Source organism: Tribolium castaneum, chromosome 7 (assembly GCF_031307605.1).
Source record: "Tribolium castaneum strain GA2 chromosome 7, icTriCast1.1, whole genome shotgun sequence".
NCBI classification, from domain to species: domain Eukaryota; kingdom Metazoa; phylum Arthropoda; class Insecta; order Coleoptera; family Tenebrionidae; genus Tribolium; species Tribolium castaneum.
The window spans coordinates 7464508-7490428 of NC_087400.1; the positions used below are offsets into that span (position 1 = coordinate 7464508).

Consider the following 25921-nt stretch of genomic DNA (forward strand, 5'->3'; position numbering starts at 1 on the left):
AATCGCCGTATAAAAAAAACGTCTAAACCATTTTAAAATTTTGTTTTTTTTGCACTTTTTGAACGCCGATTACAGCGACACTATTGGAGCTAGAATTAAAACTCCGACACCATCGTAATCGGCGTATAAAAATCGTTTCTTCTTAGAAAAACATCTAAAATATTATATTATTATGACTTTTGCACGTTCAAAAGCCGATTACGGCGATACTATTATTAAAGCTAGAGCAATAGCTTTGGCACCATTGTAATCGCCGTATAAAAATAGTTCGTCAGAAAAACGTTTAAACCATTTTAAAATTTTTATTTTTTTCACTTTTCGAACGCCGATTACGGCGACACTCGTGGAGCTAGAACTCAAACTCCGACACCATCGTAATCGGCGTATAAAAATCGATTCTTCGAAAAACATCTAAAACATTATAAAATTATAACTTTTGCACGTTCAAAATTCGATTAAGGTGTCACTGTTGGAGCTAGAACTAAAACTTCGTCACCACCGTAATCGCCGTATCAAAATACTTTCTTAGTGGAGTTGCAGCGAAAATTTCAAGTCTACCGTAATCGCTGGGTAAAAATAGTTGTGTGATTAATAATTAGAAACTTAGTTTTTCTTCTACTTGTATAAATAAATTATAATGGCATAACACTGTCAGCACAATAAATTTTCTCGTAACAATGCAATCTCTCCAAAGTTAGCATTAGTTTCCGCCCAAGACAAAATGCCACTGCACGTATAATAATTCAGTTTATTATCTCAATCGCTATTTGTCTTTAGTAGGTAGTAGCAGACTGATTACCTAAATATTATTTAGTTTAATTTAGATAAAGCTTTGTTACATCGTCAAACGCCGATTACTGCGACACTATTGCGGTACCATCGTAATCGCCGCCTAAAAATAGTTCTTGGAAAAGTGTCATAAAGCTCTTAAAACTTTCAGTTTTTTACGTTTTTTTTAAAGACCGATTACGGCGAGACAATTATTAAAGCTGGAACAATAGCTGTGGCACCATTGTAATCGCCGTATAAAAATAGTTCATTAGTAAAACGTTAGAACCATTTTAAAATTTTTTTTTGCACTTTTTGAACGCCGATTACAGCGACACTATTGGAGCTAGAATTAAAACTCCGACACCATCGTAATCGGCGTATAAAAATCGTTTCTTCTTAGAAAAACATCTAAAATATTATATTATTATGACTTTTGCACGTTCAAAAGCCGATTACGGCGATACTATTATTAAAGCTAGAGCAATAGCTTTGGCACCATTGTAATCGCCGTATAAAAATAGTTCATTAGAAAAACGTCTAAACCATTTTAAAATTTTGATTTTTTTCACTTTTCGAACGCCGTTTACGGCGACACTCGTGGAGCTAGAACTCAAACTCCGACACCAACGTAATCGGCGTATAAAAATCGTTTCTTAGAAAAACGTCTAAAACATTATAAAATTATGACTTTTGCACGTTCAAAAGCCGATTACGGTGTCACTGTTGGAGCTAGAACTAAAACTTTGTCACCACCGTAATCGCCGTCTCAAAATACTTTCTTAGTGGCTACCTAAAAATATTTAGTTCTTGGAAAAATGTGATAAAGCTCTTAAAACTTTCTGTTTTTTACGGTTTTTTTTAAACGCCGATTACGGCGACACTCTTATTAAAGCTAGAGCAAAAGCTTTGGCACTATTGTAATCGCCGTATAAAAATAGTTTATTAGAAAAAAGTAAGAACCATTTTAAAATCTTGATTTATTTGCATTTTTCGAACGCCGATTACAGCGACACTATTGGTGCTTGAACTAAAACTCTCGCACCCTCGTAATCTACGTATAAAATAGTTTATTAGAAAAACGTATAAAACATTATAAAATTATGACTTTTGCACGTTCAAAAGCCGATTACGGTGTCACTGTTGGAGCTAGAACTAAAACTTTGTCACCACCGTAATCGCCGTCTCAAAATACTTTCTTAGTGGCTACCTAAAAATATTTAGTTCTTGGAAAAATGTGATAAAGCTCTTAAAACTTTCTGTTTTTTACGGTTTTTTTTAAACGCCGATTACGGCGACACTCTTATTAAAGCTAGAGCAAAAGCTTTGGCACTATTGTAATCGCCGTATAAAAATAGTTTATTAGAAAAAAGTAAGAACCATTTTAAAATCTTGATTTATTTGCATTTTTCGAACGCCGATTACAGCGACACTATTGGAGCTTGAACTAAAACTCTCGCACCCTCGTAATCTACGTATAAAATAGTTTATTAGAAAAACGTATAAAACATTATAAAATTATGACTTTTGCACGTTCAAAAGCCGATTACGGTGTCACTGTTGGAGCTAGAACTAAAACTTTGTCACCACCGTAATCGCCGTCTCAAAATATTTTCTTAGTGGCACTACAGCGAATTGCTGGGTAAAAATAGTTGTATGATTAATAAATGGAAACTTAGTTTTTCCTCTACTTGTATAAATAAATTATAATGGCATAACACTTTCAGCACAATAAATTTTCTCGTAACAAAGCAATCTCTGCAAAATTAGCATTAGTTTCCGTCCAAGACAAAATGTCGCTGTACGCGTAATAATTCAGTGCACCTATTATCTCATTCGCTATTTGTCTTTAGTAGGTACAAGCAACTATTGTAGCAAAGCTTGCAAACTGACTACCTAAATACTATTTAGTTTGATTTACATAAAGCTGTGCTACATCGTCAAGACGGTTATGAAGTTAGTGCGTTGAAGCTGACACAAGCCAAGATTCAAAGGCCGATTACAGCGACACTATTACGGCATCATCGTAAGCGTTGCCTAATAAAATATATAGTTTCCTAAAACCATCAAAAAGCTCTTAAAACTTTGTTAAATGCCGATTACGGCGACATTATTAGTGTTGACACCATCCTTATTGCCATATTAAACAGCTTCTTAAAAAATCGACAAAAATATTAAAACAATTAACTTTTTTGCATAAAATAATTTCTTAGGAAAACGCCTAAATCATTAAATTTTAACGCTTTGCGATATTCGAACGCCGATTACGGCGACACTATTGGAGCAAAAACTAAAACTCTGACACCACAGTAATCGCCGTAGGTATAGAATACCTTCTTAAAAAAACGCCAACCCAAAAACTTTTTCAAATTTTGTTTTCTTTTTTGTTTAATGAAGGGAGAAACTTAGAAAACAGGTCTTGAATTTCTATCTCAAGCTCTCACTGCATTTTTTATGCCTACCTATTTAGACCTTAAATGTGCTAGAATTGGTTGAATAGAAATTACACGAAAGCTTTGTTAGGAAATTGTTAAAATAATTCTTTTTTAATTAGTGCTTTAATGAAAATATGCCGTATCTTTGGTGTTACATTTGTTTGATCAATAATAATAGAGCGGTTTTGCAACAAAACCGCATCATTTTCTGCAAAGTTGTGTTGAACATTTAGCGTCAGATGTGTAATTAATAATTAGAAACTTAGTTTTTGCTCAACTAATAAATAAATAATCATGACATCAAACTTTCAGCGCAATAAATTTTCCTGTAACAAGACAATCTCTGCATAAGATAAAATGTCGCTGTACGCGTAATAATTCAGTTTATTATCTCATTTGCTATTTGTCTTTAGTAGGTAGTCGCAACTATTGTAGCAAAGCTCGCAAACTGACTAAATATTATTTAGTTACATTTACATAAAGCTTTGTTACATCGTCAAGACGGCAACAATGAAAGCAAGTTAGTGCGTTGAAGCTGACACAAAACAAGAACGAGCTTTAGCGAGTTTATGAATTTTATCAAAGCTCGGGTTTTGTTGGGAACTTGTTAACTCGTGCACGGTAAACAGATACAAGAAAAGTACCGATAAGATGATACAAAAGGGAGGGAATTAGTCCCAGGATAATGGAGATATCGAAACAATCGGAAGTTTCGGCGCGAAAACGTGACACAGCAGAGATGAAAACTAATCATTAAAAGGACTTGATTAGAGGATAAGCTAGGATAGTCAACAAACTCCTCTTACTTAATGGATATCGGATCATTCTCCAGATTATTTCTTCAGCTCTGTCGAGCGAAACATTTCACCTGGCTCCGGGTGTATCAAACCGGAATTCAGATCCGGGTTAATTCTATGGCCCGGAACTTTACAACACAACGCCTCAAGCAAATTTTCTTGGTTTTCCGGCAATACCATAATTTTTGGCAACGCTGCAATTCCTAATTTAGTTACAAGTCTCCGGGTATTAATAGAATGACACGAGTGTGACACACCTAACCGTATGTGGCGCCTAACTATTAACTGAAGCAAAAAATAAATGAAAAAATCCGAATATTCGATACCAATTTGTTTTGCGGTTTAAGGAGAGTTTCATTGCTCTATTTCCCCGGAAATATCCTTTTCATCATTAATTTAATAACGAGCGGTGGAAAGCCGTGTAAGGGCGGTTTTAATTTTACGCATCAACAAGGGAAAATATTTCAGTTTTTTCCGGTAAATATTTGCCCGCTCATCACTATGTATGTCGTTTTTCGTCGAAACTTTCGCTAGATATATCAGTATTATACGAAAAACTGTCACTTTATACCCGAACTCAACCCTCAGATTTATTTCTGTTCGAGGCTAATGGGCCGTGAAGGGAAAGGATTCTTTCTTTCGTTCGTCGGTCGCGACTTATCTCCTGACAAATTTTCGTAATTTCTGTTGGAAAATAAGATTGATTTTGTGTTATCTTCACGACGAGAGCTTTTTCAAGCACACAGCGGAAGGGTTATTACAATATTAATTAAACACAGGACGGGAAATTAACGTTATTTTTGGTGAACAGGACCGTATTGTCCTGCTGGAAATTTTCAGGATTTAGTGAAATTGCAGTACAAAAGGTTGTGTTTTACGATGACATTCCGAGCTTACCGGAAAGACAGAATTCCACAGGATGTGACGTCAAACGGCGAGACTGAATTTCCGCAACGATGAACGGCGTTCGCGTTCTTGGTGACAATTTTCTCACTATTTTATTGTCTTTTTTTACCTCAGCCTTCAACAGATCCGGAAGAAAAGACCGAAATTACATTCTCGTATTCTTTAAGTTTCCTATTTCTATAAGAAAAATTCTAGAATCGACGAAAAACATTACGAATCATCGCTCGGCCGATATTGAAAGAGAAATATTTCCGATTCCCGAAGGCTTCAGGTATTTATTGACATTTATAGAAAATAAATTCGATATTTTTTTATCACAAGCCGGGGTTAGGGAGAATGAGGAATTTAGATGGACATTAGAACATTCCGTTCTATTTTGGGACAAAATGTTTCGGAAAATTCTTTTCGTAGCTAACATGCACAAACAGCAGATTATTTTTTTAATCTTTAAGGTTCAAACACATATGGACTAATCTGTACGGCACAATTTTAAAAATAAAAACTCCTAAATTTAAGTTCTAAATGGAAAATTTTATCAAAATTATGATTCAGTACAAGAATGTCTTAGAGCAAATAATTTTGCTTGTTCTCTAGTTTTCAATTTTTTCAGCGTAAAATTACGAAATTTCAAAACTCTTTTTTAGAATAACGCTATAAACCATTTAAAATTATGATTTTTTGCAATTGCCGATTACCAAGACACTATTAAAGCAAGAGCGAAAACTCGGCGTCATAGTAATCGCCATACAAAGATAGTTTAATAGAAAAAAGCTAAAAACCTTTTAAAATCAAAAACTTATTTTTAAAAAGTTTATGCGTTTTTAATGAAACGTTGAAACTATGTAAAGTAAAAGCTATTATGCACTTTTGAACACCGATTACAGAGGCACTATAAAAGCTAGAGTTGACACCAATATAATCGCAATATAGTGTCCTAGAAACATGAGAAAAGCCTTTAAAAATTTTGCATTTTGCAGTTTTTTAAGGCCGATTACGGCGACATTACTATTGCTAGAACGAAAACTCGACTTCATAGTAATCGCCATACAAAGACAGTTTATAGAAAAACGCTGAAAACCTTTAAAAAACACAAATTTTATTTTAAAAAGTTTATACGTTTTCTATGGAACGATGAAACTACGAAAAGTGAACTATTCTGCTCTTTTAAACAACGATTACAGAAACATTATAAAAGCTAGAGCGAAAACTTCTACTACGAGTACAGTGACACCAACGTAATCGCCATATAGTTTCCTAGAAAAACGTCAAAAGCCTTTAAAAATTTAGCATTTTTTGCAGTTTTCTATTGCCGATTACGACGACATAACTAATGTTAGACCAAAGACTTGGCTTCATAGTAATCGCCATACAAAAATGGTTTTTAGAAAAACGCTAAAAACCTTTTAAAAACAAAAATTGTTTTTTAAAAAGTATATACGTTTTCTATGAAACGATGAAACTATGAAAACTGAAAACTATTCTGCTTTTTTAAACAACGATTACAGAAACACTATAAAAGCTAGAGCAAAAACTTCTACTACGAGCACAGTGACACCAACGTAATCGCCATATAGTTTCCTAGAAAAACGTCAAAAGCCTTTAAAAATTTGGCATTTTTTTGCATTTTTCCAGTTTTCTATTGCCGATTACGACGACATTACTAAAGCTAGACCAAAGACTTGGCTTCATAGTAATCGGCATACAAAAATGGCTTTTAGGAAAAAAATTGTTTTTAAATGTTTAATTTTTAAAAACCTCTTAAAATAAAAAAAATAATTTTAAAAGTTTTATGTGTTTTCTTTGAAATTATAAAAAGTGAAAACTATTTTGCACATTCAAACACCGATTACAGAGATAATATAAAAGCTAGAGCGAAAGCTTCGACACAAACGTCATCGCCATAAAGTTTCCTAGAAAATCGCCAAAAACGTAGAAATTTTTTGCATTTTTTGTATTGTAGCAGTTTTCTAACGCCGATTACGGCGACACTATTAAAACCATCACCAAAACTCCGGAAATGGTGCCACCGTTATATAAAAACCACTAAAAAATGTTTGAAAAGTTTAAAAATCGTGTCTCATTGCACTTTTCAAGCGCCGATTACGGCGAGACTATTAAGCTCGAACGACAATTCCGGCACCATCGTAATTACGATAGGAAAATAGTTTTTTGTAATCATAGCTTTTAGATAGCTATTTCTCACAGGCTCCAGTGTTTGGACATTTAATAGGTTGGTATCGCTACCGTTGAAATAAAAATGATACTGTTTTTTATGATAAGTGACAGTTCATGACAATATGACGATTGTTTGACCAACATCAGCAAAAAGAACTAAATTATTCAAAAAAAATTTTTTATTTTTTTTTTAAATATTCGTTACAAAAAATATTGTACCTAACTTGTTTGTAAAGCAATTTCCTACATTCGCACTTTATGCAGCACTCGCTACGCTCGTGTAGCAAACAAAGTGCTCATGTGGGAAATTGCACTTTCCAAACTCGTTAAGTAGATAACAATTTTAGAAAAACGTCAAAAATCTTCAAAATTTTGTATTTTTTTAAATTTTAAACATCGATTACTGAGAACTTACAATGAAAACTATGACTCAAATATAATCGTCATATAAAAATGTTAATAGTAAAAAGCATAAATGTTTAAAAATTTTACCTTTTTTGCATTTGTAAAACTCCGATTTTGGCGAGACTAGAAGAGCTGGGACAAAACAAACTTAAACCAAATCAGCCCAGAAAAAAATAGATAAATAAAAGAATTTAGAACTAATTTCTCCATTATTTGACTTTTTGGAGGCAAATATCCTTGAAATAATTGAGTTCCTGGTTGAAAATTAATGTTTTTAATCATTCATAATTGTTACTACATTTGTTTTTGCATTAATTTGTTTTTTATTTTTAAACGTTTGTTGAGCATAAAAATTGTGTTTCCGTTTGTTCACCCTTTAAATTTAATTTTGTATATTTTCGATTACGCCGCTAGCGGCCACTTCCTCCCCTTTAATCCGAAATCCGAATTCTCTAGATTTTCGATCGGCGGTAAATAAAAACAAGCCATACGTCTCGCATCTTGTGGAAAAAAGATCGGAAACATCTGTAAGGGTGTCGAACATTGAACTCGACAGGGTGCTCCAAGACCATCAAATTAAATTGTCCCTTGCAGATTGACAAAGAGTGTCTGTTGATTTAATTTATTGTCCTATATGAGCGTTATTTCTGGAAGTCATTATTTTCGCATTGATTCCATCGGGCCAAGAATTCGGGATCCATCACCACCCAGTTGACATAATGAGAGTCGGAACTGATTAAAAAAGAGGGGAAATACCGGCTCGTGCTGCATCCTCCCGTCCAAATGTCACTAACCCCTCGCCTAGAGAGTTTGACTAACTCGCTCCAAATATTTGGATGATAAAAATGAAAATGTCATCTTTCCTTGTAAAAATCTTCCCTTACCAAAGTTCAATATATATGCTAATGGCAGACGCGCAATCTTGCGTGTCTATTTACCAGTTCGCCGAGATAATAACGGTTTTTATATTCAGATTTATTTTTGGATCCCGCTTTAAATACGACACTTTACACCGTGTAGAAATCGCCTTTTTGCGTAATAAATTGCGTTTGTTCAAAAGCGTCAACCAGCGGCATGCGCGTCCGGAATAATCCGGAGACAAAGACGTGACAAATTTGTACATGTCGAGGTCAGAAATGCTATACACATGACGGGCTTTTCACTGCAGCCACTTATAGCTCGAAAGCTTGGAGATGTAGCCTTTGCGGTTTATGACACGGAACCACGGACGTACTAGAGACAATTTGCGCCAAACGAGAGGATTTCAACTTTACAAAGGTTGGAGGTGAGTATTAACAAAATCGGGAGTTTCTAATTCCTGGAGGTAAAGATAGCGTTTCCCGAATTGTGGTAAGATGTTGGGGAAAATTGAAACTTGAGTGCGATTCCTTTTGGGAATTTGGCTGCGAATGAAACTAAAACTTCCACCAAGTCGATAAAAACATGGGATTTTAGTATTTCGCCAATTGCACTATTTTCCAACTATTTGAATTAAGTTTCTTGTTTATGGACTAGTTTAGATTTTAGCTGACTGTTATTGCACTTAGCGTTTCGGTTCATTAGTAGTTTGTAGAGTTAAGAATTTTAAAAGGTTTGAGATGGCTCTTCCTCAATTCCTTCACTACGGTTTAATGTTTAATTTTAACCACATTATTTATGGGCGAATTATTTAACCAGTAACACCAAAAATGTGGTTTTAGTATAGCTACCTTTTTTAATGTTTAATCAGAACAATTATAAATAAATCTTCAATAATTATTTATATTATAAAAATGTGCTTTAGCAAAAAATTGTATATAATTAAAATTTTCACTGTATTTATATTTCTGCACTTTTATAAATATTATAATTAATAATTATGTCTAATTATGTCTAGAGACATAAAAAGCGTGTAAAATATGCTTGAATCTAGCGAAAAAAAAACTCGATATCAATCTTAAAAATGTATGAAACACGATTTTCTAAACGTAAAATGACGCGCTACACGTGATGGTATACCTAAGTTTAAAATTTTCTAGGACAAAACCAAGTTCTTAAGAAAAAGTCTAGTGAGCTTAACCCTCTAATTTCAGGCAAAAAATTTAATACCTGATACTTGTACAAAATGTGATATACAGGGTGAGTCATTGATATGGGCGTGCTTGCACTGTCAAAGATATCGAAATAAATTAAATTGCACTGCAAATGGGAAGTCAAAGTGTACGTTTTAAAATTATTTTGCCTTATACAGGGTGTGTCAATTTTACTGTGCAGCCTTTAACATAGTTTTTTAAATGGCACTCCCTGTATATTTGTACATACTTAAATTTGCACTTTTTTAGGATTTATAAGTCAGTTTAGTTTTTGCAATTTATTGTAACCGTTTAGAAATTATTTAATTTTTTCTACAATTTAGTGCGTCTGTATTCACATTATTAAAAAATCGCAATACCCTTGGTTTTTGGGATATCAAGTTGGGACTTTGTCCGTAGGTAAACAAATGTCTGAAGTATCTTTTGGTGAAAAGAACATACATTTGCATTATATCATCACTTTGCTGTGATACATTCATTTTGGTAAATTTTGAAGAACCATAATTTGATTTTTTTAAATAGCACCTCCTGCATTTTATTACTAATTATTATTCAGCGTCTCATTTTACATCTTTTTTACCACGATCGAGTTATCTCTGAGACTATCAACTTTTGAAAAAAAAATTAAGTGGTAAAAAAGATGTAAAATGAGATGCTAAATAATACTCAGTAATAAAATACAGAGGGTGCTATTTGAAAAAATCAAGTTATGGTCCTTCAAAGTTCACCAAAATGAATATGTCACAGCATAATAATGCTACAGTGCAAATGAATAGTCTTGTCGCCGAAAGATACCCCCGACAGTTGTTTACACATAGACAAAATTCCAACTCAATATCTTGAAAACCAAGCGCACTGCGATTTTTTAATTTTATGCCAGCAGACGCACAAAATTATAGAAAAAATTAAATAACTGTTAAATGATTAAAGCAAATTGCAAAAACTGAACTGATTTATAAAACCTGAAAAAGTAGACATTCAAATATGTACAATTATACAGGGAGTGCCATTTAAAAAACGATGTTCAAGGCTGCACTTTAAAAATAAAACACCCTGTATTGGGCTAAATAATTTGAAAAAGTGCTCTTTGACTTCCTATTTAATTTATTTCGATATCTTTGACAGTGTACAATGACTCACCCTGTATATAAGATTAATCGTACAATTTGTCTGAACAAACCACTTTATTATACGACTTTTAGTTTCTGAGTTATGATTATTTTACTGAAAAACTAAAAATGCTTCTACAACCGGAGCCGTTGCCCGGAGCGGTTCCGGGTTTTCACTGAGAGGTAGAGCATTTAAAGCGCATTCTAGTGCTTTTTGGTTTTAGCTATAAGTCCGAGAAAAACGTAAAAATCATATTCAAATTGTCTGTAGCTTTACTTTACCGATTACGGCGAAACTAAAAGAGCTAGGGGAAAAAGTCTTATTCCATCGTAATCAGCACATCAACATTGGCAACTTTGTATTTTTCGTTCAGATTTTTTTTATTTTGTCAATTACGGCAAAACTATAAGGAAAAAAACAACTATTTTATCTAAGGCCTGTGTAGAATGATCCGAGGAATCGACTGGCGTCGAGGCAATTGGAAAATTCGTAATAGTTTTCAAGTAATAGACAAATATAGATTTCACTCATTTTTGCCTGATGTCAATTTTCTCGAAAACTATTGGTCTCAGGACAATAACCTTATTAATTTAGAAAGATAAACAGTAAACTCAATGGAATTACTGCTAATAATTGTGGAGTTATTGCCCGATAAATATTCCGGGTACCGAAAATCGATCAAAATCTCGATAAAACCGAAAAATCAGACCGAACCAATTGACATTTTCTGACTCATTTCATTTAAGGACTCAAGACGATTCTAAAGCACATAAAAGTGCACAAAACATTGATTTACGTTCTTTCGAAGGTAAGTGGGTTCGTTTAAAGTCGTTGAAAAACCGTAATTGTCGTAATTGAGACACAGATAAAAATGAAAATGAGGGATTTTCCAAACAGATAATTGCATACGTCTAGAAAATTTTTTATTACGGTTTTTTCGTTTAAATTAATGCAGGATCGGAGACGAGAAATGCTAATCAAATTGAGATAGGTCGACTGAGTTATGTCGAAATGTAATTTTCATTAAATTTGGAAATGTTCCAGTAGATGCCACAGCGCTATTGGCCGCCAACACTAATTCAGTTAGAGAGTCAAGAACGAAGGAAATTTTTGATTTTTGCCACAAATTGCGCAACCAAAACTCACCAAAAATTCTACACTTTTGAATAAACTTTTCACAAAATCACTGCACAGAGACACCCCGTGCGATGTTCGCGGGAGGTACTGTCAGCCCGGCCCTGCGGTACCCAACTCCGAACTAGCGCCCCATGGCCCCCATGGATATATTTAAACGTTTCGTTCACGACTCCTATTTTTAGCATGGGAAGTTCGTATTTTTTTTCCTCTCGCTGTTTTTATTACACTTACACATTCGAGTTCGTTCACCACGACACGAGGGATGTCCTCGCTCGTGCCCCAGCAGCTGATACACGAGACCGACGTAATCTAATCACCGAAGCTCGATGACGGCCTAACGAAAGGAATAGTAACAGAGGCGATTTTTTACAGGGGGAGAAAGCATTTCTAACAAAAATAGAAAATCTCTTTAATTGCAAAAGCCACTTCAATTTTTTATCAATTTTTTTTACAAAAAATGCTTCTCTAATTATAGGACACTTAACATTTTTAACTGTTACTTCCTTTAGGAGAGAGCGACGTCGTTAGTCAAATATTAAACAGAAAAATCCTCTTGTTTTGTTAAAATAGTTGACTGCAGCTGAATCAGCTGTTATGAAAACCAGAGCTTGATGCCGGCCTAACGAATGGAATATGAGAGGATTTTTACAAACAAAAATTAAAAATCCATTTCACTGCATAAAGATTAAATTTGATTTTGTACGAAAATTATTTTTCTTTTAATTAGGGGATTTTTATAATTGTTTTTGCATTTATCGACATTCTTAAGCTTGAAAGCTTGTATTCCTCGGAATGTGCTATTTCAAAATTAGATCTATCTCTGAGAGTGTGGGTGCTGACAGAAGAGTAATTATGTCGTCTAGAAAGTCTACAACAAATCGCAATTTGTGCAAAACTATTTACATGTAGGAGGTCTAGGAAAACTACAATGCCCATCTAAAAGTAAACTTGACATTTAATAAACAATTCTTCACTGATTTTTCAGCTAGTTTTAGTAAAATCTTGTGAAAAATATGAAATTTTCAACGAAAAAAAAGGCTTTAATTGGAACAACATACTCATCGTACAAAAAATAAGACATTTTTGATCAAAATTAAACAATTTTTGGATTTCTTTTAGCAAAAAAGTGAAATTTTCAGCGTAAAATGTCGACCTGGTTAAATAAGTTTACAACCGGTTATAACTATCACAAAATAAGTAGGTAAGTAAGCTTTTCTTAAAAAAAGTAAAGTTTCAGCTCAAAATATTGTTTCAACTGACAAAAAAAAAATAACGTAAATGTTAAGCTATGTGCGTAATTTTTTAGGCTCTATCAGAAAACTCTCAAAAAAATATCCAGCACCTAAAATACATAAATAAAGTTTTTTTGATAAAAATGGATGCTTTTTTAGACAGCTAGGGTAACGACTTTAAACATTCGTCGTGAAAGACAAAAATAGCGCCATTTTTGAGCAAAATAAATATTTTATTATCTTGGGAAAAACACAAAATAGGCTTCTTTTCGACTCAATTATGTGATAATTAATAACTTTTTTCACCATTATAATGCACGTGCACTTACTTATATTGCAAAATAAGTAGGTAAGCTTTAATAAAAAAATCATAGATGTGAAAAAACAGAACCAGTTTCTCTCAGAATCTGCAAAAAGAAAAAATGTTTAGCAAAAAAAAGGTTTAGCTCAGAAAACAAAAGTATAAGTTTCTAGAAAGAAGTGCAAAGAATAACTACTTTAAAATCACCTCGAAAATAACTTTTTAATTTACAAAACAGAAAAATAAATTAAAATAAGTATTTTTCAGTAGGTGTTCGCAAAATCTCGTGAAAAATGTAAAACATTACTAAAAAATAAAAATTTTCAGCAAAGAAAGTATAAGTCTTTTTGAAGAGTTTGTATTCTTATTAAAACAAAAAAATCTATATTTTTGACCTAAATAAGCAATTTTGAGAAGCAAAATTTTTCTTAGTAAAAGTGAAATTTTCATCGGAGAGAAGAAAAACTGAAAAAGATTTTCAGTTCCAACCAGATTAAATAATTTTTTGACCAGGTAACGCAATTTCACTAAATATAAGCGCGTTTTTTCTAAACAAAAATCATTTTTAATAAAAAGCTTTGTGTCAACTCATATCAAACCAATAATAATGTCATTTTTAAGGTAAATAGCTACATGATTTTTTAACAGGTTTCTGAAAAATTTTACAAAAAAGTGAAATGTTCATCGAAATTTCGACAGAAATGACGCCTAAAGAATAAAAAATTAGATTTACTTACAGAGAAAAACAAATAATGCAATTCTTGGTCAAATTAAATAATTGTTTCAAGAGAAACACAAAATAATACCACTTTTGACCTAATTCTAAAATTCTAATTTTGATCTTAATCTAAAATCAATTTTTTTCAACAAAATAGAGATATTGTGGACATAAACAAAAGTAATTTTAAACCTGTTTTAAAGAAATAATGCAAAAAAGAAAAATTTTGTGCGAAAAAAAAAAGGAAAAAAAGAACCAATGTTAAAATTACCTTAAAAAAATAAATAAGGAACATCACTCTCAATATGAAGAAGTACTTATTCAGCAGGTTTAGCGGTCTCTAGTGACATATGTTTTAATTTCATAAAAACAGTAAGATGTTCAGTGAATAAGAAAATTAAAAAAAAAGTTTTTTTTAGAAAAAGATTTTATTTAAAAGATGCACTAAAAAGTACAAAATAATGTTTTTCTTTCAGAGGAGAATATTTTTGCTGGCAATTTAAAAAGATAGTTCTGTAATGGCTTATTGTTATGACTAATGGACCGTTTCCAAAGCTTTTATAAATATTAAAATCTTAATTTGTAAGCAAAAATATTCTCCTCTGATAGAAAGACATTATTTTTTACTTTTGGCTTTTTTCTAAAATAACTTTTTAATTTTTTTTTATTGCTTTTTAGTCTTTTCTTATTCTAAACGTCTTTTTCTTTGAGATTTAGTTTTGCCGTATTATTGTAACACTAACACCATTAGTTTGCTGATCTGTGCAAACTTGTTTAGTGCTATGTGATAGAAAACAGCTGTTAGCATTGAAAGCACATCCTAACCTCTGTTTTGTGTCTATATTCAATCGTCCAAGATAAATGAATTAAAAAAAAATGCGACATTTGTTTGTAACGAAACATAATGAAAATAATTAGGTATTAATATATTTCCCAATGACCAGCATCCGTTAATGTTGATATAAGTTACAGTATGTACGAAAACCCATTTGTAATCATAACCTAAAACTACAAAATCTCATTTAATTTCTTTAGAGGGTATTTAACCACATAGGATTGCATTGTCACGCAGATTACGTAAGTATGCAAAATTTCAATTCATTGTGACAACGGAAACACTTTCAAATTTGGCTCCAAATATATGAAACAGACAGACAGACAACAAAGCAAGTTAAATAAAAGCTTTTAAAAAGAAAGCTTTGGACGTTTGTAATAGGCAAAAATAAGAACATTTTCGACATGAATAAATATTTTTTAGGCTTATTTCTGTAAAATGTTTCGAAAAGAAGTATACATACTTGTTTTAAAGCGACATTAATGAGTATCATCATCTATTCAAAGTTATTTAAAACACTTAATTGTTGGTAAATTAGTAGAAAACACTTTGTCATTTAACAAATATAAAAGTATCAGAATACACGGAAAAGGGCGTAATTTTCAAGCCTGAACAGGAACAGAGACCAGTATTTTCAGGGTTTTAAGTGCAGTCGAATTAAAAATCGTATAAATTCCTCCCCAACTCCAAAACTTTTCTCTCCAACTATCCCAAATCCTATTTCCGTCTAACGCCATTCCCATTATGCTAGAAAATTCAAATAAACGCCACCGGTATATCCGTTTGTCTTGATAAAACGCTCGGTGGAAGTTCGGTCGTTAGACATCTCAAATGTCAAAGCCTCGCTTGAATATGAAGCAGGAAAGAGCATCAAAGAGCGCACATGATGCGACACTATCCCGCAATCCCTCAAGAGCCGCTATATTTTTTTTGAAATTTTCTTATCAACAAAGGCCTACTAGGCCAGGAATTTTTCCAAAAATTTAATGCCCGACCGGCCCGAAATCTCATCACACTTAGGCACATAATCGCCACAACGGGGTTTAGTTTTAATTGCTCCGAGTTAATAAACGTAGGTCACTTGCGGCCCCACAATTAAAATAACAACCGTTTCGTGCCAATAAATTACGAGCAAACTCCGCGCATAAACTAGCCCAGATGATTACAAACGTCGAAGATATCGCCTCAAATCTGAATTTCCAACTTATTCAACTATATATCGCATGCCGAAACCACAAGGGAATAACTTTAATCGTGATATAACTAACTTGGCTATTGGCCATCTCTGTTACATCCTTGCATTCAAATTCGATTTGGTTGCATCACGTAGCGTTTTGCTTGCGGTCTTGACACCACATATTCAAGTTTTGTCAGAGCCCGATTATTGTTCTGACTCGGTGTCCCCCTTCTACACCTTTTTACTAATCTTTCATTTTAAATAAATAAATAAATAAATACTTTATTGTCCAACAGAATTACAAAATTCCAATAACAGGACAATTACAATAATAAAAATAACACAACGCAATAATAGAAATTACCAAATAATTACAAAGCAGTATAAACAAAATATTAGATATAAACTATAAAAAAGAAAAATACAAACACACGACATAATAAGAAAAAAAAGTTTCAAAAAAACACATTATATTAAGAGCAAAGACGCCGCAAGTTAGACAAAGAACAACAAAAAATATCACACTCTGAGCAAATTTGGTTATAACACACAGGAGATTTCGCTAAAAGGTTTGATTTTGAATTTGGCAAGTAAAATGCAGTATTGGCACGAGCGGATAATCTTGGAGTAAAGAAATTTAATTTACCTAGAATATAAGAACAGTCAATCTGTGTATAAGTTTAAATAAAAAAGTTAAAGCAAGTTGTTTTCTTCACATATCTAGAGATGGCAAGTTAAACATTAGCAAAAGCGTCTCATATGGAGAACCTCTATAAGGTTTAAAATATAGATATTTAAGAAACTTTTTTTGCAAATTTTCCAAATGTAATTTATGGGTTTCATAAAAAGGATTCCAAATTAGGTTTTGATCTTATTAATGTAAAATAGACAGTTTTTAAAATTACTAAAATTATTATTAAATTGTTTGTTGCGTAATACAAAACCTAAGATTTTGGCAGAAGAAGAGGATAACGAATTTATATGTTTTATAAAAGAAAGCTCTGTGTCAAATAAGACACCAAGGTCAACTACCGTATCTGATCGCTCCAAAACTGATTGATCTACTCTATAGTCATACTTAAGTGGATGTTTTTTCTTAGAATAAGTAACAATTTTGCATTTAGAGATATTAAGTTTAAGTTTGTTTAAATTACACCATTTAACTAATTTTGAAATATTGGATTGTAAAGTGAGACATTCCTTTAGTGTTTTAATTTCAGAATACAATTTAACATCATCAGCATACATGAGTGTTTCGCAATTAAGACTTTCCTGTAGGTCATTTATAAACAATAAAAAAAGAAGTGGTCCCAAGTTAGACCCTTGTGGTACATCAGATGGGACACTACACTTCTTAGACGCGAAGCCATTGTATGACACAAAAAATTGTCGGTTATGTAAATATGACTTTAAAAGTTTTATCAAAACATTAGAAAAACCAATGTCTCTTAATTTACTGACTAAAATGCCATGATCGAGTTTGTCAAACGCTTTGGATAAATCAGTATATATTACGTCTACTTGACCATGGTTATCTAATACTCTAGAAGTGTATTCTGTAAGGCAACATTAATTTGTTGATGTAGATCTTTTATAAAAGAAACCATGTTGCGAAGAAGAAATAAAGTTTTATACGTAAATTATACGTATTTAAAAAAATAAGTTGATATACAATTTTGCTCCAATACGTCTTCTAAAATAAGAGGCTTCTTGAATTTAAATTTTTGAGCACATAATACCAACTTTATCACTATTGATTGTCTATAGGTACAGTACCTACAATGTGAGTCTGTGAGTAGGTATATTTTACAGTATCTTAAAAACTAATAATTACACAGTTCTCTGTGCATGTAAGTTGTTTCAGAATTTTTTTACATTTTCTTCTAATTCAATTAACCAAAAGGTAAAAAACTATATTTCATGTAATTCTAAAAAGAAGCGATGCTTAAATGTTGATTTATGAAAAAAGTATGTTAAAAAAATGTCACTAACCCCAACATTTAATTAATTAAACAAAAACAAAAAATGAAAAAGCGTAATTTTAAGACTGGCAACGATTTTATTAAGAATTTTTTGCTCAATACACTATCTAAATAAGCATCGATTTAGAATGACAGTAGAAATTACAAAATTCCAGTTCGAATATTAACATTTTTAATTATGTAATTAATTTTAATTGTGAGGAATCATAAAACAATTCTAAGAAAGTCACATGCATAGAGAAAATTATTAAGTAAGTATTTAATAGCATTAATTGATTTCTGTGTGATTACTAGTTTTTGAAATATAATAAAAAATATTTTTAGAAGACTCACCTTGTATATTATATATAATTTTGAAACCAATTTCACTGTTGTCTCTGCCCAACCAGCTCACAAGCTCTTTATTTTCCAAATTTCGATTTAGTGTTGATATTAAATATGTTTCTATTAATTTGAACTCAATAACGATCGTAGACGACCGATACACAACAGAATTTAATTCGTCATGTTTCGTTTAAGACTTATAGTATACCTACTTTCCTTCAAAAATGCATTTAAAGTGATTTCATATCAAGAAACTAAACATGGATGTTTAGGGTATTTGTACATATCTGTTATAATTATATAAACACGTATCAGTACCTTGATATTTTATTTACATCAAAACGTTGAAATCACTGAGAATAATTTTTACAATTGCAAATTGTATTTTTACATTTTACAATTTGCAAAAGATATCTTAACTACTGAATTTTTTTTGTTTTATTTTAAATTTTATTATATTTTACGTTGTTAATTTTTTTTTTAACTTTTGTTTGCTGGCGCTCCTAGGCTGTAGCCGAATGGGTAATCCAGCGCTGAGTTTTGTTTAAAATAATTCGGGTCAGATCACGTTTTTCATATTCCGCGACAATGTTTCCATTTCGAGCCAAATAATTGAAGCGAAGGCGTCCTTTTCAGCATCAACGCTTGGCTTTTATGTTCAAAATTTATCAAAAGTTGTAAAACGTGTCGAGTGTTTTACTATATTGTCCGTATGAAAAGCGATAAATCTTTCCACACTTCTAAGTTCGAAAATTAACTTAGGCAACACTAAATGTTTCGACTTGAATTTGTTCACGAACGGCCAAAATTATGCGATTAAGTTGTGTGCAAATAGTTGATGGAGTTGTATCGATCGTTTATTAGATTATTACAATCCCTATTAAAGTGTGTGGATATCAGCGTCATATTTGGCAATAATAGAAGATTACCGGTTTTAGGGCGCAACTAGGCGTATAATGGGTCGGAATTATTTTGGTTCATTGTCAATTCAGTGTTTGGCTATTGCGAGATATTGAATTATTACAGGGATGCACAAGTGAAGCAGAATTTCATCACACGTTTAATTAAAACTATAATATTGCCACACCAAAACTGCTCAAAACGCGTTGGAACAGCGCTAACAACACAGTTTTGGTTCAAATTAAGCGAAAATATCTAGAAGGAGAGTGTTTTATACAAAAACTGACTAAACAAAGCACAAATTTTATTTTAAAAGAAATAGTTTTTTTACGTGTTTGCTTATATTTTTTACTAAATTTTACATACAAATTTACTGTTTTAAATAGTGTGTATTTTATATTTTTCTCTAGGCATCCAATTCACTTTTTTTTCAGAAGTTTTTTTTCAATTGCTTATGATTATAATAAGTATTTTAATTGCAAGGAGTTTTAAAGAAATCTAAAAAAAACACATGCTCACAAAAATATAAAGCATTTTATTTAAAGCAAGCAGTGTTTGTTCCCACTATTAGTTTTTGAGTATAACATAATGTTAGAAGACTTGGGTAACTTTGACACGATAAATTTTATTCTTATAATATAACATAACTTTTTTGGAAATTTTTTATGGTGTTTTTAAATCCCACTTAACAGAAATTCATCTGTTGTTCTGTTAGAAAGATTCCCATTAAAAACCTAGTGTTTCGTCTAAGCAATTTGTTTTCTTGGTTGCATAGACACTTAGTTCTCTGAATAAAATTCTCGACTAAGGAAAATATTTTTATATTAATTATCCCGTGAATTATTGAAAATTAGGGACCGGTTTATACAATTAAATGCGTGATTAACTGATCACGTGATCAAATTCAATTTGATTAAGTTGTTAACATTTAACAACGAATAAAATTTTAACAAAGCGTTCTATAAACCTGATAATTTAATAATTTTTTCGTGATTTAATAGTAGTTTTGCGAAAATGACGTTATTTAAGATCTGCATTATTTAAGACCTATGTGTAACTTTTTTTTAAATGTTTTGATGTTGATATTATAATTGAAGGGTGCAGTTATATTTTATTCCTTTTTCAAGAAAAATAAAATTCGAGCGGAGAATTTTAATAGAAAATTGTTTTTTATAGTTAGCTTAAAGCTTAAAGTTCGAAATCGTTATGCAACAAGCGTAAAAGAGTTGCATACCCAAGAATTTAAGCGTTTTCGTATGAGTGTTATTTTTTTTTGTTGAAACTTTTTAATTTTTGTTGAAACTTTTTAATTTAAAACACGTTGTTATGGGAAACGTGTTTTAAAATAGTGAAAACACGTTGCTATAGGAAACGCGTTTTAAAACACTGTTTATATTTTAGGATTCAGATATTAAAAAGACTTAAAATGTTATTAACAAAAAAAATATTTTGCCGGACCATTCTATGTAGAAAATTGCAGTTAATTCCACAATAAACAGTTAAATTACTAAACAAAATGTTAAATTTGTAAAAATTCTTGATATTCAAAGTGGGTTTTATTTTCTTATTATAGAGGAAGGTAAAATATTGAGTCATACCTACGCATTAAGATGTTAAATATATTGGGAAAGTACTTTCGACAAAAAATACCATTTTCAGTCCAAAAAACTAAAAAATTGATATTAAACTGTTTGTTAAAAAAATAATTTGCTTAACAGACGAATTTTACATGTTTGTTGATCAACTAATTTATATTGAAAAAGGAAAAATGTGAAAAGCATCATGATTATGAGAAAACACAACTACACCTTTTACTTTTTCTTTGTTATACGTTGTACTGTGTTCATTAAATTAAGTCATAAATGAAAATGTTTTTCATTTAGTTTTACCCTAATTTTTTGAAATAAAAAATCCTTTTTTCTTTTTGAATCCATAACTTTCTTTTAAACAAAATTGTTAACTAACAAATTATTAAATTTTAAAAAGAAAGTTTTCCAGAGACAAGAGATATTTCTTGTTTCTTGAATAGTTAATAAAACCTGAAGATTGTACACTTTGGAAGTAAATTTCTCAAATACACGTTAGAAGGTTACATTATTTATTAAAAGCTTATTCATTAAAAAAATATTAAAGTAAATATTAATTTTACGGAAAAATTTCTCCTTAATTCAGACTTGTACGTAGTTATTTCCTAAAGTGGATGACGTTTAATGGTTTTGTACAGTCACAATCACAAGAAATAACACTCCTGTTAACCGGGCCGGATAGCCAAAGACCTACTAAAACTTTTTAGATTCTAAATTTCAACAAACCCTTCAGTTTACAAACTGTCCAGCAAGTTAACACAATACCTAGCTGGTGTATAAACTAGCGAAACGTACACAGTTACCGTATCAAATCTAAAAGATTGTGACTGTGGTCTTAGGGGTGTCATTCTTTTTGATTGTGACTGTACCTTTATGTTTGATTAAATTAAATTAAATTAATTAACTAAAAAAATATTTGGTCTAACTTAAGAAAAGATAACTCACAATGTAAGTAATTAAATTACATAATTATTGCAATATTGAATCATATATTTATTAAAATTTTCAGCAGACTTCAAATATCTGATCCGAACTAATAGGAACTAGGAGGCGACAAAATAACTCGATTGCTTGAAATAAAATATGAAACGTTGAGCATCATTAAATTTTCATAAGTTGGGAAAAACTGTTTGTACTTTTCACAACAAACGTGAAATTAAATATTAAAGCTTTAAAATTTGCGCTCCGTTCTATATTTTTCAAAAAATGTTTTTTTTGCACATAACGTTCTATTTTTTTGGTGAGTTGACCGTATATAAACGAGAACTGAGTTTTATTTAGAGTAAAACAAATAATTTCGTCACTGCAGTAATAATGAAATTGCTTATCAGTGTTACAGCTCGGTGAATTAGCGAATTGATTCAATCGGTTTTAAATGCCATTAATGATAACGAACCTGCCAAATTTTCATTTCCCAATTGTTAAAAATTGTTTCAGGATCGATCAGTCTTGCTGTCGGCGTCTAAAAATCCTTTTCTCGATTTGGAATCAGCGAAAAGAACAATATAAAAGGAATTTCAGTGCCGAGTAAAAGGCGCATCGGAAATTGGGACCTGATTTCACGCTTGGCGCCCACGAAGACCGCGGAATATATATGAGAAAATCACGACATCACCGAGCTCGACTCCGGGAGCACAAAGCGATCCGGAAACCACGACTTAATATATCTGAAATTGAACTCGAAGGCGACTTCAAAGCACCTTGCGCAATTAACAACGACTCGCAAAAACTGGAATTATTTATTGGTAAATACAAGAATTGGGGGCTGAGGGATCGGACATGTGTGTGACTTTCACAGTGTGGTTCAACTTCGACGTCAATTCCTTGGCGAATTGTTCGATTTCTTCGCACGAAATCGGGTTTAGCTCCATGTTAAGCTCTCTCAATTGTGGCATGTGTTTCGCTATTTTTCCAGCGTCGAAATGTGCGACTGAATTGCGCCCAATCAAAAGATCGGTCACTGAGTCCAGCCCTGCGAACTCGTCCCACGTCAAATCAGTGATATTGTTCGAAAACAAAACCACCCGCTTCGCTTTGCCGTTGTTTTTGAACAAATTCTCCGGCAGGGTTGTAAACTTGTTGAAGAAAATCGCAATTTCTTCAATGTTCTTCAAATCGTCAAAAACACCAGACTCGAGTTTTTCAATCCCGCATTTCCTCACTGATAAGTGTGTCAAAGAGTTCAGGTTTTTGAAAAAATTGTGTGTCAAATGTGGAATCTCCAAATTTGCAAGATTGAGATTCTTCAAGTTGGTCAAGTCCTCGAAAGCTCCTTTTTCGATCGAAGTCGATGAGTTTTTGTAAATACCAACGATTGAAACTTCTTCCAAATTCTGGCAATTGTGGAAGTGACTTTTTGTCAGTTTTTGGAGACTTGTTTCAGGGCCTAACACTAACTCAAATTTTTTCAAACTTGGGTTTGCACAAATCGCTCCTGAATCGATTTCGCTTAAATTATTTGCAAGAATTTTGAGATCAGTTACTTGGTCCAGTTTTGACAATGAATCGGAGTAAAGGTTACCCCAAACACCCATTAGCTGGACTTTTGTCAAAGTTCTATTAATTTCTAAAGGTTTTCCTTCAGTTAGTGTGACATTATAGACTTCTGATAGCACTTCCCATCCCCAAATGTCACGCGATTGAACACACTTTGCCAAAACAAGTAGCAAAAAATTCTAAAAAAAATAAATTAGTAGGTTTAATGTTTGGTTTCAAACAAACCATCTTGCGCGACTGATCAAAGTGTAAAAAAATTTCGGTTATTTACGTGTTAAGAGGTTATCGATTTATTTATCGTTATTCGATACAAGTCAACAATGAAAACATATTTTTTCAAACACAGAGGGAATAAGACCTGTGGTCATACTCCCCTGAGACATTTACAGTGTGATTCAGTTTTGCTTGCAGTTCCCTTTGAAATTCCTCCAATTCGGAGCCCTTCAGTTTGGTCAAAAACACGTTGAGTTCCCTCAGGTTGGGCATATTTTTGGCAATTTTTTCGGCATCAAAATGCTTGATCGAGTTTTGTCCAATGTAAAGCACCTTCAAAGTGTCCAATCCCTCAAACTCGTCCCAAGTCAAGTTTCTTATTCTATTCGAAACCAAGGTCAGTTTTTCTAATTTGGGATTATTTTTGAATAGATTTTGCGGCAGTTTTGTCAATTTGTTGCAATTCAATCCAACTTCTTCAAGGTTTTTCAAATCACTGAACACGTCTGGATCAATTTCTTCAATTTCACAATGCTGTAGAGTTAGATTAGTCACAGAGGTGAGGTTTTTCAAATAATCGTGAGTCAAGTGTGGAATTTCTAATCTATCAAGTTTGAGTTTCTTTACTTTTGGTAAATTTTCAAGAGCGTCTACGTCGAGGGCAGTGAAATTCCAGTAGCTACCATAGAATTCGAGTTCTTCCAAATTTTGGCAATTTTCCAAGTGACTTTTCGTCAATTTTGAAAAAAGTGATGGTGGCATTACGGTAAATTCCATTTTTCTTAAAGCTGGATTGGAACAAATTGCTCCTGGTTGTATTTCAGTTAAATTGTTTGCAAAAATCGAAATATGTGTTATATTATCCAACTTTGAAAATGAATCGGAATATAGGTCACCCCACATCTTCAAATATAACTCGTCATCAGATGTGTTTATTTCTAAAGCACCGTCTTCCACATCTTCTAACCCGTTGGTGTAAATCTGAAGATCCGTTATTTTTGATAATTTTGATAAGGAAGTTGCGTAAAGGGTTCCGGTCACGTTATCAAGCTTGACTTGAGTGTAAGCTTCATTAATTTGAAGTGGTTCTTTCCTTGGCTCTATATCAGAAATTTCAGGCAAACAGTCCTTCCAAAGACTTAATAATTGAAGATTTACTACCAAAATAAGCAAGAAAATGCTTTCAAAAGACTAAAAAACAAAATAAAGTTTTTGCAACTGTTAGTTTTTCGCTTACCATCTTGTATGGAGTTATCCACTAAAATAACTTTTTGTACAGAAAAATTAAATAATAGTATGGTTTCAAACAAACTATCTTGAGCGACTGATCAAAGTGTAAAAAATTTTTGGTTACTTACTTGTTAAAAGGTTGTACATTTATTTTTAAATACCGAGAGCATAATACCTGTGGTCATACTCCCCTGAGACATTTACAGGGTGATTGATTCAGTTTTGCTTGCAGTTCCCTTTGAAATTTCTCCAATTCGGAGCCCTTCAGTTTGGTCAAAAACACGTTGAGTTCCCTCAGGTTGGGCATATTTTTGGAAATTTTTTCGGCATCAAAATGCTTGATCGAGTTTTGTCCAATGTAAAGCACCTTCAAAGTGTCCAATCCCTCAAACTCGTCCCAAGTCAAGTTACTTATTCTATTCCAAATCAAAGTCAGTTTTTCTAATTTGGGATTATTTTTGAATAAATTTTGCGGCAGTTTTGTCAATTTGTTGCAATTCAATCCAACTTCTTCAAGGTTTTTCAAATCACTGAACACGTGTGGATCGATTTCTTCAATTTCACAATGCTGTAGAGTTAGATTAGTCACAGAGGTGAGGTTTTTCAAATAATCGTGAGTCAAGTGTGGAATTTCTAATCTATCAAGCTTGAGTTTCTTTACTTTTGGTAAATTCTTAAGAGCGTCTACGTCGAGGGCAGTGAAATTCCTGTAGCTACCATAGAATTCGAATTCTTCCAAATTTTGGCAATTTTCCAAGTGACTTTGCGTCAATTTTCGAAAAAAGTGATGGTGGCATTACGATAAACTCCATTTTTCTTAAAGCTAGATTGGAACAAATAGCTCCTGGTTGTATTTCAGTTAAATTGTTTGCAAAAATCGAAATATGTTATATTATCCAACTTTGAAAATGAATCGGAATATAGGTCACCCCACATCTTCAAATATAACTCGTCATCAGATGTGTTTATTTCTAAAGGACCTCCTTCAGTTATTATAATATTTAGACTTTTCACATCCCAAATATCATCCAAACAATTGGCGTTTATTAGAAACAAAATCAATAAAAACGGCTTCTAAAAATTCAAAAATTACGTTTTTGGTGTTTTAGAGTAATACAAACA

The 25921-nt window shown here is 32.2% G+C and overlaps 4 protein-coding genes across 6 annotated transcripts in view; all 4 read right to left on the reverse strand.

The window, feature by feature from the left end:
* The window catches only part of rols (rolling pebbles), a 141217-nt gene extending 129282 nt beyond the window's left edge, over nucleotides 1-11935 (reverse strand). For all 3 annotated transcript variants that reach the window (XM_015978281.2, XM_064357786.1, XM_064357784.1), the window contains exon 1: nucleotides 11815-11935. The gene's annotated coding sequence lies outside the window, so the exon portion shown is untranslated. The remainder of the gene's footprint in view (nucleotides 1-11814) is intronic.
* A 10664-nt stretch (nucleotides 11936-22599) lies between these two features.
* Nucleotides 22600-23394, reverse strand: LOC103312426 (leucine-rich repeat-containing protein 15). Its single transcript, XM_015978228.1, has one exon. The coding sequence runs from the start codon at nucleotides 23392-23394 to the stop codon at nucleotides 22600-22602; it is 795 nt and encodes a 264-aa protein (XP_015833714.1).
* A 298-nt stretch (nucleotides 23395-23692) lies between these two features.
* On the reverse strand, nucleotides 23693-24331 carry LOC103312412 (leucine-rich repeat-containing protein 15-like). Its single transcript, XM_008192963.3, has one exon. It carries the CDS (start codon nucleotides 24329-24331, stop codon nucleotides 23693-23695), a length of 639 nt encoding a protein of 212 aa, XP_008191185.3.
* A 649-nt stretch (nucleotides 24332-24980) lies between these two features.
* On the reverse strand, nucleotides 24981-25611 carry LOC658716 (protein toll). The gene is made up of 2 exons (XM_015978227.1): nucleotides 25562-25611; nucleotides 24981-25512 (listed from the first exon to the last, which is right to left on the reverse strand). The coding sequence occupies exons 1-2, from the start codon at nucleotides 25609-25611 to the stop codon at nucleotides 24981-24983; spliced, it is 582 nt and encodes a 193-aa protein (XP_015833713.1).
* Between the last annotated feature and the right edge of the window lie 310 nt (nucleotides 25612-25921).

Bases quoted from the DNA above. Each gene is read 5' to 3' on its own strand.
- LOC103312412 (XM_008192963.3), bottom strand. From the start codon at position 24,331: ATGCCACCATCACTTTTTTCAAAATTGACGAAAAGTCACTTGGAAAAT.
- LOC103312426 (XM_015978228.1), bottom strand. From the start codon at position 23,394: ATGGGTGTTTGGGGTAACCTTTACTCCGATTCATTGTCAAAACTGGAC.
- LOC658716 (XM_015978227.1), bottom strand. From the start codon at position 25,611: ATGGAGTTTATCGTAATGCCACCATCACTTTTTTCGAAAATTGACGCA. The intron at 25,513-25,561 runs GTCACTTGGAAA...ATTCTATGGTAG, and splicing joins TTTTCGAAAATTGACGCAAA to CTACAGGAATTTCACTGCCC.